The sequence below is a fragment of the Aythya ferina genome, assembly GCF_964211825.1.
Source record: "Aythya ferina genome assembly, chromosome: 2".
NCBI lineage: Eukaryota > Metazoa > Chordata > Aves > Anseriformes > Anatidae > Aythya > Aythya ferina.
This window is the reverse complement of record NC_140297.1, coordinates 126,653,428-126,674,929: the sequence shown is the minus strand read 5'-3', so window position 1 is coordinate 126,674,929 and position 21,502 is coordinate 126,653,428. Positions and strand designations below refer to the sequence as shown.

Genomic DNA, 21,502 nt, shown 5'->3' with positions numbered 1-21,502 from the left:
TGCTGTCTGACATGGCAGCTGAAGGGCACTGTATGTTCTCTGACCTTGGAGGACTGCTGGAAATCATGGGTTGTGCACTGATACTAGCAAGCGCAGCATGGCAAGGCAGGTAGCTGGGCCTGCCACCACTGCCTCACTGCCAGGAACAGCCTCTGCCTTGCTACTGCCCAGGAAGCCAAACATGTCAGGTGGGTCTGTGGCAGACTGAGAACTCGCTATGGGAAGAGGAGATACATTGCATTACAGTGGGATACACCACTTTGTCACAGATGGGAAGATGCAGACCTTTATTAGCATGCTGAAGTCTTTAATAGCTAATCTCCTGGCATATATTGCATGTTACTTGCCTACGTTAGGGTATAAGCACACCAAAAAAATTTGACATTTCATGAAGTTATGAAGTTCTGTTGAAGCCATGAAGTTTTGTTTTTCAGTTCCATGCCACGGTCTGAGTCGTTTTTATCTAATTCCTAAGTTTTGGAAGTTTGCCTCTCAAGATTGCACTTGAGAATATGCACCTCTTCAGAAAGCACAGAGAATCTGTCCTGTTTTGCCCATGCAAATCCTAGAAATGGCCCCAGATCACATTTATTTTCATATAATGAGCACTTAAGAACAATTTAAATTAAAAAAAAAAAAAAAAAGTGACCATGAAACTCTTTTTTGTGCTCTGTATCTTTATTATCATTTTAACATACATATTTTTATAGATAATATATTATTTACCTCTACCTATTTTAACTATTTTATTATGGGTAATGTATGGAATCATTTACATGTATAAATTTACTTGTATAAACAACCAGATAATATTTGAAACCAGACCTTGAAATTGCTGACATTGGTAGTAGAATGATAGGTGGAGCAGGTGATCTTGAAGTTCTTTTCCAACCTTAATGATTCTATGATTCTATGAATATTGCTAAAGTTGCCTATGTTAATATTAGTTGCATTAATTTCAGGTTAAAATTTATTTATCCTTCTTTTGCAGGTACTTTAAGGAGAGAACGAGTGTGCTGTAATGTCTCTAAGAATGCCAGTTGGAAAGTAATCAGGAGTTTCAGAGGGGGCGCTACATATCTGAATAGGTGAACTGTGTGGTGTAGACTGTAGAAGGCCGTTTGCAAACATATTACTATTTGTATGACAAGGACAAAATTTCACAAAACCGCAGAACGGCTGAGGTGGGAATGGGACCTGTGGGGGCCAGCTGATCCAAAACAGTTCAAGCAGGGCCACCCAGAGCAGGCTGCCCAGCCCCATGTCCCACAGGTGGCTTTACAAGATCTCCAAGGGGCAGACTCCACAACCTCTCCTGTGGTGTCGCCACCACGAACCCGTAAGAGCCGGGCTCCCCTCAGGGCCGTCCCAGGGCCCTGCGGAGGGCGGAGCGCGGGCCGGGAGGCGGTGCAGGGAGCCCGGCGGCTTCCGCCTCGCCGGTGTCGCCGCCCGGGTCGCTTTCGGTGGCCGTGAGGGGAACGGGGCCGGGCCGGGGTTGGTGGCGGTGGGGTGGGGATCGTCGCGGCGGAGATGGTGTCGCTGCTGCCGCGCATCGAGCGGCTCTCGTCGCGCGTGGTGCGGGTGCTGGGCTGCAACCCGGGGCCCATGACTCTGCAGGGCACCAACACCTACCTGGTGGGCACCGGGCACAGGTAACGGCACAGATCCGGCGGCGGGGGAAGGGGCCGGGGCCGGGCTGCCGCCGCCCCTCGGCCCCGGCCCCTTCCCCCGCCCGTGTTGGGTGGGGCCCGTGCGCTGCCTCCGGGGAGGGAGACGAGGAGCAGGGGGAGCCGCCATCGGGCTCGTTCGCCGCTCCCTGGCGACCTTTTAAAGAATAAAATTAAAAAATAATAATAATAAAAAAACACCGTTTTTAGAACCGGGCCCCCAGTGTCGAGGTCTCAGCATGCTGCCCTTAGGCTGAAGGGGAGCGGGTGGGCAGCTTGCCACAGGCCTCGGCACTGCCCGGTGGCACAAAACCGGTCAGAGGGCACAAAAATGTGGGTTTGTGGAGCAAAACGCTGAGCCCCTTTGTAAACGGTGCTGTCACGAGGTGAAATATTATAGAGGAAAGAGTCTTGGATATATTGCTTTGTGTGTGTGAAAGGATAAACCCTACCTCTCAAGTATAGCAAGCTTCAAACCCTACCTGTCAAATATAGTAAGTTTCCCATTAAGGAATATAAACTTTGAAAATTTAGCAGGTTTGGAAATATATATATATATAAATATATAATACATTATATTTATATACATACATACTACATACGTACACATATAAATACATATATAAGCTGAAGGAAGCCTGCCTTCCTGGACTTCACATAGTTTTGTGTGGAGTGACCCAAGCATCTATAATATCTCCCTGATCCCAACCTGATCCCAATAAATGAGTGCAGAGCTCCCCGATTTTGCCTGCATTAAGCTAGACCAAATCTAGCAAAACCTTGCCTTGATTGTGGTGGGTGGGTTGGTAGCAGAGCTGTGCCTAAAAGCAGGGTTTGAATGGTGGTGTGCTCAAATAATTTAAAAAGATGCTAGAGCCAGGATGGTTCTGTGTTAGTGATGGAATTAAACTGTAATCTGATAATCCATAAGGACTGAGAATTAAAATAACGTTATGTGGCTTTTAACTGGTTTAATGATTAAAAACTCTTAGTAAAATTTAGCTGGAGATATCCATTATTACCACAGTTACATGCAATGTCATTATTTTATTATTTTTTTTACCATTATTTAACTCATATGAGTACTCTAAATTCTCTGTGTTCTTTTGTGTGTTTTCTTTTCCTTTTTTTTTTTTTTTTTTTGGTCCATATGTAGAAGAATCCTTATTGACACTGGAGAGCCAGCTGTTCCTGAATACATTGGCTGTTTAAAACAGGCACTGTCCGAGTTCAACATCTCAATTCAAGAAATTTTAGTGACACACTGGCATCATGATCATACTGGTGGAATACCTGATATCTGCAAAAACATCCCTAGTGGTAGGCCAGATATTTTTATATATTGTTGAATTTATGTTAGGTATGTGGCAAGAAACAAGTTTTGTATAGTCCTTCTGTATGCTTCAGCTGGATTATTCTTCTAGAATCTCCATGTAAACCACATGTAATTTAACAGTACTATTGTAAAGTATAGAATGAGAACAGTGAATAATCTGAGTATCACAGTTGAAATACTACTTTTTTTTTCTTCAATACCTGTGCATAATGTCATAGTGAATTTTTCTTACAAGTGAATAATAAGCAGTTTACACATTATTAAAAGATGTGAGAAAAGCTTGATACTCTCTACATTGACAGTAGAGAAAAATAGAAAAGAAGTTCCTTTCTACATTGACAGTAGTGACAAATTGACTATTACTTTTACTTGTGTAAATCAATAAGAAATCTCTGAAAAATAAACATGAATAACTTTGATATTTCATACAGAAGACCATAAGAAATAGCTGACAAGTTCTTAGGCCTCAAAACATTTGGAGAAGAAAGTAGGGATATTTACAGATAAATTCTGATGTAAAATGTGCATTGCGTGTTGATAAGCAGTAAGACATTTCTCTTTTGATATCTGAGAAGAGAATAAGCAATAAAAATAATGCAGCTCATCTTAGTTCTGCTGGACTTTTTCACTGGCTTTTGTAAAGTTGTAAAGTCATCAGGTTTTGTAAAGTTGCCAGATGCACGTCTTCAAAGAAGCCTGGGCACTACTGGAAACAACATGGGTGTCTTCGTGAGAATTTTGATCCTGTCAGCTCCTGAGCGTGACAAAGAAGACTTGCAAGGGATATAAATGCCTGGTTTCTGGGTTGCCATCCATACCAAGGCATTCAGCACATAAACAGTTCGGAATGATAGACACTGAGGGAAGTTTCAGGGCAAAAAGGCTCCATTCGGTGTCAAATAAATGTTGAATAGTGCTTCTGTGACTCATAACACAGAGCTTGAGCACCAGCGTCTTCGTGCTGTTCCAGAGACTTATTTTTTGGCTCTTGATGAGTCAAGAAGGAACAACATTTGCAAAATGTAATAATTACTGGATTTTTTTTCCTACTAATTTCACTAGTGCTTTTTCATCTTCAAAATTGCTGCTGGTACAGAGTAGAGTATATCAGATTCAGAGTACAGTAGTGAGACTTCACTACTCTGTAACTCTAGAAGGTTGTTTAATAAACATAAAATTACTGTTCAGAATTTCTTGCTTCAAGTTTTGCAGTGTAATAGTGTGTAATGATTAATGGTACATCTACAAAGAGTAAAAGTAATTCTGTGGAGTTAACTTCATTAGTGACAAATTTAAAATATGAACCATCATTTTCTTTGCTTTCTTTAAACAGACTCTGAATATCGCATCTGTAAGCTTCCTCGTGTCCCTGACCGTGAAGAAATAATAGGAGAAGGAGGACATAAATATTCATATCTTAAAGATGGGGACGTCGTACAGACAGAGGGAGCCACACTCAGGTAAACACTAATTTCTGCAGCTTTGCTCAATCACCTTTTTCTTCAGAATTCTGGCACATATATGTATCTTAACTTTTAATGATTGGTAATCCATAGATCTGATCCTGTCAACATTTAGTCTTGTAGGCTTCCTATCATAATGCAGAAGGGTATGCTTACCCAGAGAAGTTGTTCTAATGAATGAGTATCAGGCAGGAATCAGCCTTTAGTCTTTGGCCTCGCCAGAGAAATTAAGAATATTTCCCTTGAAAAATAATTCCTTAGGAAAAAATCATACAGCATTTTATGTAATTTCTCATTACTCAAGTAGTCATGGTGTAAAATTAATACCTCTGAGGATGTTTATGTTGGAAAGATGGAAAAGGTAAAATATTTCCAAAGGAGACATTAAAACAAATATTTAGCATTGAAACATTAAATTTTAATCCTTTTAGCTGTCAGGTTCTTGCAAGGTACCAGCTGGGAGAAAATTCTTCCCAGGGAGCACATTGCCTATCTTGTTTGCATGAATGAGTCTAAAACGAATGCTACCCTCTGTCACACAGGCACCAAAAAAAATCGTTGCTCATTCTGTCTCCAGAATTCTTTCATCAACAAGGCATTACTCTTCTCAGGACAAATTTTGCTTGTTTTGTTCAGTTTAGATGTGAATTATATCCCACTTGTAGAACATGCAACTGGCTGACCAGAAGAAAAGCTGTAAAGATAAAGGTTTAATTTGACCAAAAGTGTTTTATTTTTTAAATTTAAAACAAAATACACAGGGTGGGCATAAAAATATTGAAGACATAACTACTGTAAGTTTTGGGACATAATCAACTTACAGATGGAAAACAATTTGACTCCAAGCAAGGCAGGGGCAATACATTTTGAAGTCTGCAGTTATGCAACCAAATTTCAAGCTTGGCTAAAAGCAAATAATCTCAACTGGTTGTTTAGTCAATACTTTAAGGATAGATGTCCATCCCATTGGTTCTAAAATAACAATATCTGCATGTTACATTTCATGTTACAGTTAGCAACCTTCAAGTTGTAAAGGAGGTGTGCCAGGCTGCATTGGGTTCTTATTTGTTTGTTTTTAACATGTTAATAATGAAATTTCCAGGTGAAGTTTCATAAGGAGCTGGAAGATACCACCTCCCACAAAGACAAGGTGTAACCTATCAAACTGATTTTATGTTGCCTCAGCAGAGCAACATACTCACCTACTTTCTGCTGAACACCATGTTCCATAAGAGGTGGGAGTCATTGCAACACACAGTGGTGTGCCACTGGCCTCCCAGCCCTGCACTGACTTGGCTGGGTGCTGTTTAGCATTGGCTTGTACGCCACTTTTGGCACCAGCTCTGTAAATTCATAGTCTCTGCTTTGATGCAGTGATTTTGATTGATTCTGTTGAATTTTAGTGATGCTGGTCCAAGTTGCATGTTTTCAGCTTGAATCAGAAGGCCTTCTGTCTTTTGAAAACTGTAGTGCAAGGATACTGCAGTGCAGCACCATAGTAGCTCAGGTATACTATACACATATCAACTGTTCTCTAATGTGGTATTCGTTCAAGTTGGGGGGTCCTAAGTCCGTACCTTTTGGATGTTTCATGACTTGCACATAGAACAGCTAAAAGACCACAATTCCTTGTATTTTAAGGTTCCACTCCACTGTGTTATGGGACTTTCAGAGTAAAATAAATTTGGGGAGACAGAATTTTATTTGGATTGGGTCCAGTAGTATACAGTGAATTTCCAAAAGAATTAGCAAAATCACCCTTACCCTCTTTTGCCAAATACAATGTATATGTCATGAACTTTACAGAACTTTACACTTTTCAATCTAGAAATAACGTCATTTTTTTCTTTCTTAAAGCATCAGAGTAAAGCCCTCTGTACAACAAATATTACATGATTAGAAAGCTACCTTAATGTAATTTTTTTAAGTGTCATGTAATTCAGTGTATATTAGTGATGATGATATGTGTTCTCTACATGGCCTAAGAAAATGAACTGTAGTTAGACAAAATGATACTCTGTTTACGTTGACCTTCTGAGTACTACACTTTTTCAGACTTTCAATCTGCCTTTCTTGGTACTATACTTTTTCTCATTCTTCTTGTAGACTACTCAGTAGGTAGTTTTATCATTGTTTCTAGCTTCTGAAAATTAAGCTAGAAGTTCTGTATGACTGGTGTATGAAAAACTTACACTTTCATTGTTCTTCTTTAGAGTTTTACATACGCCTGGGCACACTGATGACCATATGATTTTACATCTAGAAGAAGAAAATGCTATATTTTCTGGTGACTGTATATTAGGGGAAGGAACAACAGTAATTGAAGACCTGTATGATTACATGAAAACTTTGAAAAGGCTATTAGAAATGAAGCCAGATTTAATATATCCAGGTTAGTTGTTCTATTTTGAACTGCTATATATTACTATATAAACTGTATCTTCTCTTAATACGTCAAACATCATTATTAATGTCACAACTACAGTTTATTACTTAATGTACTGCTAGCACTAAGCTATGCCGACTTAATAGCATGGAGTTTTGCAAGACTTAAAAATCTTTCAGCGATAGATGTCTTTCTTTCCTGTGATTTCTCCCTCTGAAGGTGAACAGATTATGCTTCTGTATTAAAAGCATACAGAGGCCAGGATCTTTTACTGTAGGAACCATAGAGAAAATTGGGTTTACTTTTATTAAACTATCCATGACCCTTAATGTTACCCTGGAAGAGAAAAACAATAGTTGTTCTTTTGGTCCTCTGCAGCCCTACGTACACTGCCAATGTGGGTAGCTTTTGTTAGTAATGTTTTTAGGAGTGTTTGTAGTAGTAGTTAGTAGTAATAGCGTAGTTAGTAGTAGCAGTGTTAGTTTTTTGTTGTGTTAGTAATGTCTTTGAGAGAGAGATCTATCTTTTGCAACACAGATTAATCACAAATTCATCTTGAGAGGCTGCAGAACTGTCAAATGGTTATCTTAGTTAATGACTTAGCTCAAATTTGAACGAGAGCCAAGAGGTCGAACATCATGTTCTAAAAATAAATTGCTGATTCATTCGGTCTATGACATTGCTTTTCATTTTCTCTTCTTATCTCCCCCAAACCTTGGGAATGCATTTAATTTTCATATAAGCCGTGTGTCTATTTGACAAGATTGGATTTTAAGAATTCTTTATGTAACTAAGGTTTAAGCTCCTCATTTTCTTTTCAGAGCTACATCTCAGGATTTTTTCAGACCTTTTCCATTTCATCTTGTTCAACTAGCCATTCTGAGTGACTCTCTATTCTCATTTCTGTCTTCCTCCATTAACCATCTATGCTTAACCTACATAGCCGAATCTCTTTTGTGTTCATTTTTAAAATACACTTATTCTGGAGTAGGTGTTCTTTAAGTGCTTTAAAATCTAAGATCATAAAAATGCTTAGTTATGGGTATTTTTTTAAATGCTATTTAAGAAAAATGCCATTCTATGTATTCCATGGATGTGGAGGCTGACACAGAAATAGTATTTATAGTAATTGACTGAACTAGTGGTAAAACTAAGAATATTTTAGCCTCCTGAGTCTCAATCTATTAATGAATGAAATGTTCTGCTTTCTTAAATATCTGGAAGGCATAATCTGTTCCTTCAATTGATTTCTGTCTTCCAAAACCCTATACCCCAAATTCTACTTGGTTTATCAGTTTTATCTGTTGCTTTTCACTTCTTCTTAGTCATTATTTATCTAGATTACACATTCACCAAGGTTGAATATTTGTCCCACTTGTCTGTAACTGTTTGCTACACTGTTTTAAACGTTTTCATGTTGTACTTGCAGTTCGAAAGACAGTTGGACATTATGCCATGCCTTTGATAAGTAGCTAAGCATTGAGATGGTTTGAAGCTAACTTTGTTTCTTTATCCATGCATCACAACGTGTACGTACAATCGTGTAAAAGATAACTACTGCCAAGTCAAAACAATTGTTTGTATGATTGGTGTGTAGTACAATAAAATGATAACTATAGCAGAAGGCAGTTTGTTTTACCAATACGTTCTGTATAACCTCAATACCTTGGTCTTACTGCAGTTTCAGATTTTCACAATTCTTGTATCATCTCTTTTCCCTGTCCATGCTTTAGCACTGACATTGCAGTTTGAGAAATAGATGTAGGAGAGCATGAATTTTTGTAAAAAGGTGATTGCTGGCTAGGTGTTAGTAGCAGAACTTTGCCAATCCTTTACTTTTCCTGTTTTTTGTTTGCTTATTGTTTGTTTGTTTGTTTTTGTTTTTAATTGAATGTGGAAATTGCTTCTGGCAAAGTACTCATTGCAATCTATTTTACTGTTCATAGCTGAGAATCCTTGGGAAGAGAAAAGGGTGTTTTAGCCACCAGAGGGCTCCCTAACCTGTAATAATAAACAGTGTTACTTGATAATACAGAAAAAATGGTAGTTAGGAGTCTGTGCAAGATTTCATGAACCAATTATTTTCTTCAGTTTAATTCTTTGTGCTGTAATTTCTCATGTATAAACTTAGAGAACCTATATGTCTTCACAGGGTACTATAAGAATAAATAGTTGCTGCTTTTTTTTTTCTTCTATATAAGACCTGGAATAGACAGAGGTCTCAAATAATAGGAAGCTGTCTGATGCAACATCTAAGTTAATATTGGAAAGATGGTTGTATTGTAAGATCTGTTTAAAATTCTCAGAAATAGTTTAAGTATATGTGGATAATAATTTATTCATGAAGTTAACTATGCTGCTGTCCCTGAAAAATGACAGTGTGAAAGATCCACACCTAAATTTAAAACAAGCTTTCTGACGTAGTTTTAATACCCGTATGTGCATATGAAATGGCTGTAGACCATGTGGCATAGTGAATATGGCATTCTGTTACCTTTATAACACGTGGGTTCCATTCCAGATATTGACACTGGTCTTGTAGGCCCAGTAAGTTAAATCACTGGGAAGTGTAGAAACCAGTTTTAAGACATCCTTGTGATTCCATGGGCAGGCCATAATTTTGAATACTTTGATGTGACTTCTGTCATTAGAGAATGACAGAAGAGAATGGACAGTTACCATTACAGTGTCTTTTTTGTATATCTTAATGTTTTTCTAAATTTAAACTTCTGTTTTTATGAATGGCTACATACTTACTAAACATAATGTTACCAAATATACTGTATAGGAACAATAGCTTCAGATTAAATATATTTGAAATAAATAAATATATGTGCTCATGACAGTATAGCTTTATATTGGCCATTTATTTTTTATTTATAATACTATCTTAGGCTCAGGATACACTTCAATGTACATTTTTAACTTCAAGTCTGCTGAAATGAGTGTATAAGTTAAGATATGCATAAGTATTTTTGACTCTTGCTAAATGATAGATTCATCTGACATTATTTTTTTATTTCACAAATATCATGAAAAATTGTTTGCTCATTTTCTATAAGCTGCCTGTCCTCAGGCAAAATAAGCCATAAATTAAAATGTCTTCAAGTTTAAAACTCATTTAGTCTGTCAACCCAAAACTATAAGCAAATAATATAATGATTTTTTAAATGTAGTCAAAGAGACTCAAAATAAATTGGTTTGGATGATACCCAATAATTTCTAAAAGACAGTTATTTTTACCGTAGTTGCTGTCCTATTCATTTTATAAAAATTACTTAGCGTTTAGTCAGGCAGAGATGGAAGTTGCTACTGCTACTTCAGGTGAGGTATACAGGGAAAAAAAATTGAAACTTTGCTGTAAAAAGCATGTGATAAATATTTACGCAACACTGCAAGTAAATTTGTCCATAAGTAAATCATAAAGTTTAATTTGTGCACACATAACTCCCGTGTCTGAAAAATATCTTGATTTCATCTGTTATTTATTGTATCATGAGGCCGTATTTCATTTTCCACAAAGGCTAGTGATTTATCAGTTAAGCCTTTTTCTAATTTTATTCAAAGACCTTTCAGTACGTTGAATGATTCTCATCTGCCTCAGTAAGTCCAGGAAAAAGCATGTGCATCTTGTTTATTACCTAGCCAGATCCACAGTGTTCGACATGTAGCCTTTCATGTGCATTGCTTCTTCCTGCCCTGGCACGTTGGGATTGTCACACTGGTTTTTGATTATATGTGCAAACATGTATGTAGGGGAGTAAAGTATAGTGTGTGAGTGAGTTGTGAAGATCTGTACTGGAAAATTTATCTGTCACAATGTTACTTCCCTCACCTCTGTGTTTTCTGGAGTTAGTTACCCTCCACAACAGGAACAGTAGTACAATACAGGAGTCTTTGCCTCAGCCATTACTCTGCAGAGACCAGTATCAGTTTGTCATCAATATCAGTATTCTCTGGGGGGTGTGAGTCAGGGAGAGGTAATATAAAAACCTGACTCTCAAATCTATTTAGTAGTAAACTCCTTTTTCCTTTTTTCTTTATTGACTAATCTTTATCTAAGTATTTCCTTGCTTTCCTTATACCACTGGAACTATTCCTTTTCCAAATTCAGACTTTTTAAGATCTTCTAATTCCCCTTTCCATCTTTATGCTATTCAAGTGCAGAATGTGATGCAGACACTCAATTTAGTCTATTTATATGAAAAGAAAAAAAAAAACACTACCATAGTTTACATAAGAATGAGTCGATTATTCGATAGCATACGTAATTCCAAATGTAAGTAATATCGCTTTGGTACGTGTGTTTCAATTTAGGTCATGGCCCAGTAGTACGTGATGCAAACACTAGAATTCAAGGATACATTTCTCACCGAACTGCTCGTGAAAAGCAAATTCTGAATGTTTTCCAGAAGAATGTTGGAAAATCATTTACGTCCTCAGAGCTCCTAAGTATGGTATACAAGGTAATTCTTGATTAAAAGATTATAGATTAAACTAAAGAAATTGAGGTTATGTTCATAAAATAGTGTGTGACAGCCTAAGTATTTGGGTGAATATCATGGTACCTTTTTAAAAAGAAGAAGAAAAAAGCTTTAAAAGATTTCTGCTTGTTCAAAATGCATGTGACTGCCTTGGATTGGGACTGAGATGATTGTCAAAAATTTCTTCTTTCACTATTTAGATGAGTTTTGTTTCATAGGACCAAACAAAAATACAGTTTTAGTGCTTGGTTTCAAGTGGAAATTACAAGATGACTGTTAATGTTTGATATGTCAAAGTGCGTTTGGACTCTCCTGACAGATTGGTTGGAACGTGTAGTTCCTGATTAATTGGCTTGCACTTTCACAGAGATGGGTATTGCTCTCAGAAGTCAGGTAGCTTTTGTACGTCATTAGACAGGCATAAAAGTCCTTGTTTGCTACTTCGTTCCTCATGTAACCTCAGTAATTTGAACATATGGTAAGGGGATTGTCCCTTCTAGCAAACAGAGTTCAGAGAGATGCAGCATAAGCTTCAGAAGATGCCATAGTTGACAATGGCTGTGCTGTGTGAAGAGGTCTGTAACAGCTTCACAGCTCATTTTTTCATGGTTCTACAAATTCCTAGATTCCAAAGGAGTGACTACAAGTCACACTGAACATTTTGAAGTGCTGATGTACCATTAACTGTGGCTGTTTATTTAGTTCTTGCAGTTTTCCTGCCTGAAATACTGCAGTTTTTAAGTACGTAGCTGTTCACATGCTTCTGTAAATCAAAAACCATTTTTCCTGTCATTATCAGATAAGAGTGTTTTTTTCAGTACTACTAAAGCTTTAACGTAAAAAATGTCAGAGCTTTTTAAAGATATGCAATTTATTGAGACAGTTTTCTGAGGATTTCTTCTGACAGACTCGTGTTATTTGGCGAAGAACTTTTGTAATTTTCAAAAAGGAGATTTTACTTAGATTATGCTGAATAAAGGAATTTTGAGAAATATTGTTTGTTGTTACTTTCTTAGCACTGATTTTTTTTTTAAGATACGCTTTGTCCTCCTGAAACTGCGTACTGATTTACAAATACTAACTGTTAAAGGACATTTAAACTCATGCAAGTAGTATCACGAAATAGAAGTACTATAGGTATCTGGAGAAAGGCCTCTTTAAATTTGTCATTAAAACCTATGGAAAAATGCTCAGCTACACCAACAACCCAGTGCCAACTAAGTTCAGTAGAACACAGTTGAGTTGGCCAAAGTCTGGATAATAGAAGCGCATGATGCAAAACTTAAGAACAGTAAACAAAAATGTGTTATTAGGCTACTAGTTTAAATGGTGCAAAATTGGTTTACATATTCTATGCTTTTGTCACTATACATGTAAAACTAACTGAATGTTCAACATAGTAATTCAGAAGAGGAAAATCTATGTTAATAAGCCACGATTTCCATATATTGAAAAAAATCATTGGGCAATATTGAAAGGTATTTAAACAAGTACAAAACTCATATTTGTATTCCCCTTAGGACATTCCTGAAAATTTACTGCTAGCAGCAGAAAAAAATCTCCTAGTCCACTTGAAGAAGTTGGAAAAAGAAGGAAAAGTGTGTAAGTTGTGGGTAGTGGGGTGTAAGGACAGTCATTTTCATTTCAATTTTCTGTGTCCAGGGTGGGGGGAGAGGGAAGGGTCAGAGTCTAATAATATAAATAATATATTTTTTTATTATTATATCTTCTGTTTATTTTAATGATAAATCAGGTAGTAGGCTCAGTATTGGTTCAAAAATAGAGATTTTTTAATACTAATAATAATAGTAGCATGATTTTTATTCCAAGAAAATAGATTAGAATCATGCAAGCAGTTATTTTTATCAAAGTGTGGAAAATAATGGTTTTAAGCATAGTTTGTACAGAATGCCATTGAAGCTTACCAGCATGATACTGCACCAGCAGTAATTAAATGTGATCTCAGTTGTTGGTTATTGACATACATTATTGAGTCTAGACCTACACGTTTCTCCAACTTGGCTATACAAGATTGCTCCAGGGTATCAGATACTATGGATTAAACTTATCCCTTCCCTTTTACTGCTGGAGTAGTTCAAGCAGCAACATTTTATGTTTAGATGAAATAAGTGGGTAAATTAACTTTCTCTTTACAGGTAGACTTGCAGTCTTTGATACAAAAAACTTAAAAGACTTTAACTTAAACGTTAAGGAATTGATTTGTCTGAGGAAGCTAGTGACTTTCATCTCTTTAAGCCAGTTTTGCTCAGAACTTTTTCATGTTTACTGGGCAAAAATCGCTCAGTTTTCCTCAGAAATCACCTTTGAAATTTGAAGAGAGAGCAGATAGGGAGCTTCAGTCAGATACCTGTTCACAAAGTAGCAACTGCTTGAAACAACTATGAAGTAACTGAGGATATATATATATGAGGATAATAATTAGTAATTGAGGATATATATATATATATATATATATATATATATATATATATGAGGATATATATGAAGTTCTAGAGGATATACTAATCAGAGGAATTATTGTGGTTCTTTTACTCGAGTTGGAGGTCCTTGATTTAGCTGCGTACTCCAGCTTTCCCAGAAGCACAAGAATTGCCTTTTAAAGTTTTTTGGTTTCGTTTCGTTTTTAATCTTCAATTTGTGCTCATAGAGAAGGAAGAAAGCAATCTCATCAGAACACTTGGGAGTTTCTTGTGATTATCTCAACGGTGTGGAAACAGTTGCTAACTTTTTCAATACAATCTTAGACCCAGTTCTGTAATACACACTTAACATCATGTGACCGCTGTTGGTTTTTCAGTTCAAATTAAGGACATCTGTTAAGGAAAATTGATTCTATTGGTTCTGAGCATGTAGCATAGAAATGCTTGCATACTCACTTTACATGCTCATTTGGCTTTGATACAATGTCCTTACAAGCTAGTCTGAGTTGCAGTATTTCAGGTTTTGTTCTCATTATGGAAGACTTGAGCTGCAGTCATAACACTGTTTGCTTAATTTTCACAAAATATTTTCCCAAAGAAACATGTTGTCAGTGTTGGTAATAAATGTGACAGCCATATTCCACTGTTACTGGAGAGCTGCTCCATGCAAATTATGGCCATATGCTGTCTGCTGCAGTCATTAATTCACCACTACATTCTAGGGATTGCAGTTTATGTGGGTACATAACTTTTAAAGCTACAATTAGGAGTGATAACTGCCTTTAATGATTTACTTTTCTCACTTCAAACAGAAAAATAATGCCTTATATACAGGAGCATGGCACAATATGTGCATTTAACTTTCTCCCATATTTGGATGATTGTCATTGTTTTGCATTTTTAAAAGACCGCTGCTGATGAAAAAGAAATAATTTAACTGTTGCTAATTTAGCAGCACCTTTTTTCTCTCAAGTTCATAAATTTCAAAAAATATAGCAAGTGCTACATCAAATTTATTAATAATCTAGAAATGTTAATATCCTGAACTTAAAACAACTGTAGGATTATTAAACCCTTTTTTATTACTCATGCTTTATATCACTAGAAGTTACACTGTGATACAGATAATGTTTATTAGCTTCCATTAAAATTCAGCACTGGCCTGAAGGAAACTATTTTAATAGACAAGCTGGTAGAGTTTAATTTTTAAAAATGACATAAACAGAAATGTACACATGTACAAGTTAAGGTTTAGGTAGTCTAATGTTTATACACAGCATGTAAGTGTTAATTTGTGAATAATTTGGTCTTTTTTTTCCTTAACAGTACGTGATGCATCTCCCAACTTCAGATGGAGAAACAATTTATAACTTACACAAGATTGCTCAAAAACGTTCTCGATCTGCACAGTTGCTGCATGAAAAAACAGAAAGATGATTGCAGATGACATGTAAAATAAAAATTAATTCTTCTTTCATTTAAAAAAGTACTAACAATTTAAAAACAATGTTACAGTCAGTTAAATGATAATTTTCATATTCTACTTTATGGGACTTCAAAAATTTATAGGTACTGAGGTTAATAAAATAGAATGACTGTGAAGAACTGAGTGTTACCTCTGGTATAAAATGCCAAGCTTTATCGTTGGTCACAGAAGACAAATAGCAAAGCCTAAAAACTTAATAAATCAAAGATATAAAAAATCTGTAGTAAAAAGAATAGAAAAGATTTGAAACTAAAGTTGTTTGCATTTGCCTGTGCCTTTGAAAAGTGTCTTTTTAATAATTTACCTGTAAATGCTAAAAAACAACCAATTTTTGTTAACAGGTGGAAATGCTGGGGTTTTTTGTTTGTTTGATTGTTTTTTTTAATTTATGTGCCTGTGAACATTTTTGCTGGTTACTCACTGAAATATGTTTTAACAAATGCTGAAAGTACTTCCAGACTTCTATGTTTTCTCAGGCAAACATGATTTCTGTGAAATTAATTCAAGAGATTCATCATTAATTTTAACCAATTAATGTTAAAAAAAAGATGCACAAAGTTAGGGCAGACTTAAATTCTATCTTCTAAATTTCTTCTAAGAAAGGGATTAAAAAGCTGTGTAAATTGACATACCTATTGTGCACCATATGAGGTTAAGTTTTTCTATCACTTTATAACTAACAAGCTTCAAATTTTGCTATTAACTCCATTTAAACTACAAATATTTTAACTAAAGGTTGTATTTGATTGTAAAATACTGTATAGTGTGTTAAAATGCAGTGCTTGAAAATGAATTAAACTTACAGTTCAGTTTTCCATGTAGCTTAAACTTTCAGAATAATGTATAAATATTTGCATTACTTTGTGTATTTAAAATGTATGAGTTTCTTATGATTTATACACTCTTTTAATGCTGGTCCAACTTTAAAAAAAAACGAGATATGAGATGTTTAAAGGTACCAAAGACAAATACATGTCCTTGAAAACCTTTCAAGTCCGGTCCCTTCATTTGTGCTTGGGTACTTTGAATAGGCATGGCTTAAGAGTTTTCATTATCTTATGAAGTTGATAGCATTTGTGCTGATATCTGAGCCAGATCCAATACAAAAATAAACCCAGGAACAGTGATCCAAAGCTGAAAACATATTCTGAAGTAATAACAAACCACTGAAGAGGGGAAGTGTTAGCTTTCTGCTCTATAAAATGATGCTTTCTGTAAACTTTCTCCATCTGATTTTCAACCGCATCGTGATTTTTGTTTGCGTTCTGTGCCGTGCCATTTTATAGTCTTTTTCAGGTATACTATTCCTAGTTTTTTCTTCCTTATACGTTTTCTGTTTACTTTTCCTACTTTTGTATTTTTCATATTTTATTTATATATACATATATATTATAAACATAAAAATACAAATATATAATTTTGTATTACTTCTGTATATCTTCCAGTACAAACACTTCGTTTTTTCTTCTGCCTCCCACAAACACTGTTTTTTCTCAGTTCTTTTTGGTTTATTTCTCTCTTCATAATTACTCAGAAGCTTTCATGTAGACTTCTTGCCATTAATAATAATTATTTTTCTGTACTTCATGAATGTTTGCTAACCCTTTTCATTGCAAGGAATGAAAAGGTAATTATCATTTCTTTTCTTTTTTAAAAAGCTAACTCACATGCTCTGAATTATGACATTTTGCACAGAAATATAAGTGGAATGGTACAGTTTTCTGTCATGAGGGGAAGCTTGAGTACCTACAACCAGAGGCTAATAGCCAGAACCTGATATGAAGTGGTGATGTCTCATTACTTTCCCAAGCTAAAAAAGTCTAATGGCAGCCTAAATGTCGCCGAACCATTTTCCTCTGGTTCACTGTGTTTCGTTTTAAATACACGGAAACAACTTCACAACTGAGTTAAAGCATCTTTGGAGTTTGCAGACAGTGAAGAAAGAGATATGATGCAAATCAGAGAACTACATGTTCCATGCTGTGATGCAGCAAACACCTAAAGTTCTCAGAAGATGACAGAAATTGCAGTTTAACCAGACTTGACTTGCCATTATCATATATGGTGTCTGAAATTTTAAAAGCAGGCATTGCAGTTACTAAGATGTATATACATACAGTGAAGGATACTTGCAACTGCTATGACATGTTGTAAAAGTCTTAAGACTCCTTGTTGACTGAGATTTTAAGTCAGAAGGAATGTGTATTTAAAAATAGAACAGTAATGTAAGCTATATGCCATGTATGTATAAAAATGGGGATTAGCCTACTTATATCCCTTGCATTTGACTACATTCATCTGTCCAGAATGCACTAAAAGTTAAGAATAAAAATAAGAGAAGGGAAGAAATAATAAGAAATAAAAAGAGAAATAATTCTGTCTGATCAAGATGGAAGGGCAAATGTTGTTCAATGCATTAACTTTATAAACAGCTAGGGACAGACTATTGAAGGAGAACAAATTTGCTTTCCAGCTTTCCTGGCAGCTAGTTTTAAGATACATTCCTGAGAGACAGAATACAAAAAGGTAGGTTTATTAGTTTTAAGAGCTAGAAAAGAATTTCGTTAGAAGTTATACCCCTTTCAGGTTTTCTATTTCTTACTAATTTTATATTTATTGTAAGATGTCATTCTTGGTTATATTTTTAAGCATATTTGATGATGGAAAGGTTTCCAAATAGGAATGGCATTCTTCTGTTTGTATCTGTTACTTCTGGTACAGTAATGTGGTTACTACCAAATCCTCTACAGACTTGCAACCTGCAACAGATTTTGGATTGTCAGGAATTTCCTTCCTAAGTTGTGTGATCATTTTGAAGCCTAGTCTTTCAATATATGGAAATCTGGAAAGAAATGTGGCAAACATAGACAGGCAATCCACTGGCAAGAGGGAGACTAAGGACTGACAGGCAACAGTCTCAAGCATTTTAGATCATCACACTTTTCCTAAGGTGCCATCAGAAACATCATATGGCAGAAGAGGGAACTCCAATAGAAGGAAGGCATGGAAAATACTCAGATGAGGCAACAGGTTTATTTTCTGTTTCAGTAGAGTAATTTATATAAGGATAAACACAAAAATGGATTGAAACCAAGAAGATCTTCATGCCTGTGTGACAGGACTGCAGCCAGATGTTCACAGCATTTGCTGATTACAGCGTGAAAAAAGGATGTCCTACCACAGTCAGTTAGTTAAATCTTGTTCCCTAGGTTCTGTGGACATAATTTATTTTCAAGTAGAGTAGAGAAATAGATTCAAGAAAAAAAATAATTTTAATGTTGATACCATCTCAATGTGCTTCACTTCTGCGGTACATTACATCCGTAACTGTACAGTGTGCAATCAAGATCTACTTTCATATCAGCCATTCTTGTTTATGTTCTTCTTGCTTTAGAATTATGAATACTGGTACGGCCAGGAAATGGAGGTATTCCTAAGGTATAAAAACATATTGGTACTGAAATACAAATGCTTGTTCAATTCAGACTTCTTTCTTTCATATATTTAAAAACAAAGTGTCAGAGGGGAGGGGAATGTATGTATTCTGTATTTTTAAATACTCTAGATCATCTCCAGTTAACCAGTATCCCCGTCTCCCTAATTTAATAAATTTATACAGAACCTCTGAGAATCTTCACAGCCAAGTTTTATTCGTTGCAATATACCTCTGGCTGTGAAAATTCTTGATTTAATGCTTGAGCCTGAGCATAAATCTGGCTTTTGTTGACAAGTGTCATTTAAACTCCTAAGCAACAGCACTGTGTGCCAAGTTAAGAATCATTATTTCTTGCTGTTGCATGTTTTTTGGATTATTTTGGTTTTCCTTTTTCCTACATGAAATATACTGCAGCTGTATATTGTCAATCTAAACAGCTCTCAGAAAATAGATTGAGGGATGTTACAGTTCTCAACCTGAGCTTGGGGCTTAGCAGCAAAAGGTTATTCTATGATACGTTGTCTTACTGTTGTTTTCAGGGATTGCCTTTAACCCTTTTGTCCTCTTTCTGCCCATATTGATCATTTCATTCCCTATTCCCCCTTTATTACTTTGCCTTTTTCTTCCCTTTCCCCAATACTTTGTTTCCTTTATTTGCCTGCTGATTAAAGCAGTTTTGCTAAATACAGAAATTCTGATTGTGGCCCAAGAACTAATTCCAAAACCCCAACCCCCTTGCCACTGAAGTGTCACACTCACTCAGTAGTTGTTTTTTTGTTGTTGTTGTTTCTATTTTATTTGTTTTTTCTCTTACAGTTAATGGATGCCAAAGAAAGTTACTTCCAGGAGGCTCTGAGGCATTTTTGTCCTACTGTTTCTTCATGCCTACACACCGCCCAACATTTGGTCTAGTGTTCTGATAAAAGCAACACAGGAAGTAGACTGGAGAGATATGAGTCTGATAGCGGGTGTTACGAAGCACTTGAGCTATTCCTTTCTAGGACAACAAACTTATTTTTGTCTCAGGTTTTACTTCTAGGAATTGCAAGGGAACAGCGCTTCTAAAAGTGTTACTGGGGAAATTAATATTACTTTAAAAATAAACACTCTAGTATGTATTTATTTTTTAAGAAAAGACTCTAATAAGAGACTTTTTCTTGCTTGAATTTTGGCACATTGCTTTCAAATACAGTGACTACTGTAGCAAGCCTGGTAAATTTCTGTTTTTTAGTCTACAAAACATGGAACTGTGAAGTAAAATGGAAAACAAACCAACAGAGTATGACAAAACATGATAGACAATATGTTTCAGCTAACTATGTAATTCTTCTCAGTCACGTTGCTAGAAATGGACTATTCAAAACATTTAGAACATTATTTCAGAGTTGCAGTGTTGGAGTATTGTACTTCTAATGTAAGCATAATAATACTGACAAGTGGGTGTGTATATTTATATATACACACACATTATTTATATGGGCATTTTTAATGAAGTTTCAGTCTAACTTTCAAGTGAAATAGAATCATGGAATAAAACAATCATTTAGGTTGCAAAAGACCCTTAAGATCATCAAGTCCAACCATCAACTTAACTCTACAAAGTCCACCAGTAAACCGTGTCCCTTAGTGTCACATTCACACATCTCTTAAATACCTCCAGGGGTGGCAACTCCACCACTTGCCTGGGAGCCCATTCCAATGCCTACCCAACCATCCCATGAAGAAATTCTTCCTAATACCCGATATTTCTAAGTAATTATAAAATTTATCACAGGGACAGTTCCCTCTTTTATAGTTAGTTTTTATTCATGAGTTCAGGCATGTCAAAAAGTAGATGCGATGCCTGGTCCTACACTAGGCAGCCCGATCTCCAAGTCACTGGTCCACACTGAAAGAAACCAGTTCATAGACATAGACTGTCTGTGGTGCACGCTCTGCTTTCAGCTTTGATGAGGCAAAACCGTTCTGAATAGCTGCATCGTAACATCAGGATTCGTTAGCAGCTGGCAGCAAAACCCCTTCTGACAATGCTTAAATTCAGCCATAAGCTACACCTTTTCTAGAGGTTGATCTCCACGTATCCATTGTGAATATCTGTCAGCTGGAAGCTTTAACAAAACTAGTATGATTTTGTTATACTAGTTATAGGGAGGGTTATTGTGTTTTCTGTATCTGTGCTGACTTTTCTTAGATTTGCCTATATTGGGTCCAAAACAGCTTTCTGCTTTGGGAGTGGGTGGCTTATTTTTTTGTTTTATCCACATCTTACCTGTCTTACCTCCCTTTTAATGTCTTTCCCTCGTTCCCTATTTCCCGTTTAGCTTTCCTGCCCTTCTGCTCGGACAACTTTTCGGACCACGCTCGTTATCTCGGGCCGTAAGCTGACGGGACGCCGGGAGCCCGCCGCCTGCTCGCGGCACCCGCAGGCTGTGCCTCAGCTACAGCGGTGACAACCCCGGCGAGCCCAGCTTTCCCCCCGCTCCACCCGCAGCTCGGGGAGAGGCCTGACGATAAACACAGCTCGGCGAGAGCCAGGGAGGCGAGAAGCGACCGCAGCCGGGCTCGAAGCAGCACGGGAGCTCGGCCCCGCTCAGGCGGCCGCGCGCCGCCGCCATTTTGTGCGCGGGGCCGGGCCCCCCACCCCCCCTCCACCGCCCTCGGGGGGCTCCGGGCACCGCCGGGGCCGCTCGGTGGAGGCTCCCCGCCGGCCGGCAGGGGCGCTGGCGGCGGCTGCTCCCTGCGGCCGGGCAGCGGCGGGGCCGCGGCAGGCGGGGCGGGGTGAAGCGGAGCAGCGGCGGCTGCC

General features: G+C 36.9%; 1 protein-coding gene and 1 long non-coding RNA gene across 2 annotated transcripts; one reads left to right on the top strand and one right to left on the bottom strand.

Moving 5' to 3' along the window:
• The first annotated feature begins 1,416 nt into the window (after positions 1-1,416).
• LACTB2 (lactamase beta 2) lies at positions 1,417-16,256 on the top strand. The gene is made up of 7 exons (XM_084509879.1): positions 1,417-1,652; positions 2,824-2,987; positions 4,337-4,463; positions 6,680-6,858; positions 11,170-11,318; positions 12,857-12,938; positions 15,104-16,256. Exons 1-7 carry the CDS (start codon positions 1,531-1,533, stop codon positions 15,145-15,147), a joined length of 867 nt encoding a protein of 288 aa, XP_084366005.1. The 5' UTR covers positions 1,417-1,530; the 3' UTR covers positions 15,148-16,256.
• On the bottom strand, positions 4,863-21,489 carry LOC311431905. Its single transcript, XR_014689700.1, has 4 exons — positions 20,969-21,489; positions 18,549-18,696; positions 9,347-9,493; positions 4,863-5,160 (listed from the first exon to the last, which is right to left on the bottom strand). It is a non-coding gene; the product is annotated as an uncharacterized lncRNA (long non-coding RNA).
• Between the last annotated feature and the right edge of the window lie 13 nt (positions 21,490-21,502).

Excerpts from the sequence above, each read along its gene's own strand:
- LACTB2 (XM_084509879.1), top strand. The coding sequence starts at position 1,531 with ATGGTGTCGCTGCTGCCGCGCATCGAGCGGCTCTCGTCGCGCGTGGTG. Across the intron at positions 4,464-6,679 it reads ACAGAGGGAGCCACACTCAG|AGTTTTACATACGCCTGGGC; the intron begins GTAAACACTAAT and ends GTTCTTCTTTAG. Across the intron at positions 6,859-11,169 it reads GCCAGATTTAATATATCCAG|GTCATGGCCCAGTAGTACGT; the intron begins GTTAGTTGTTCT and ends GTTTCAATTTAG.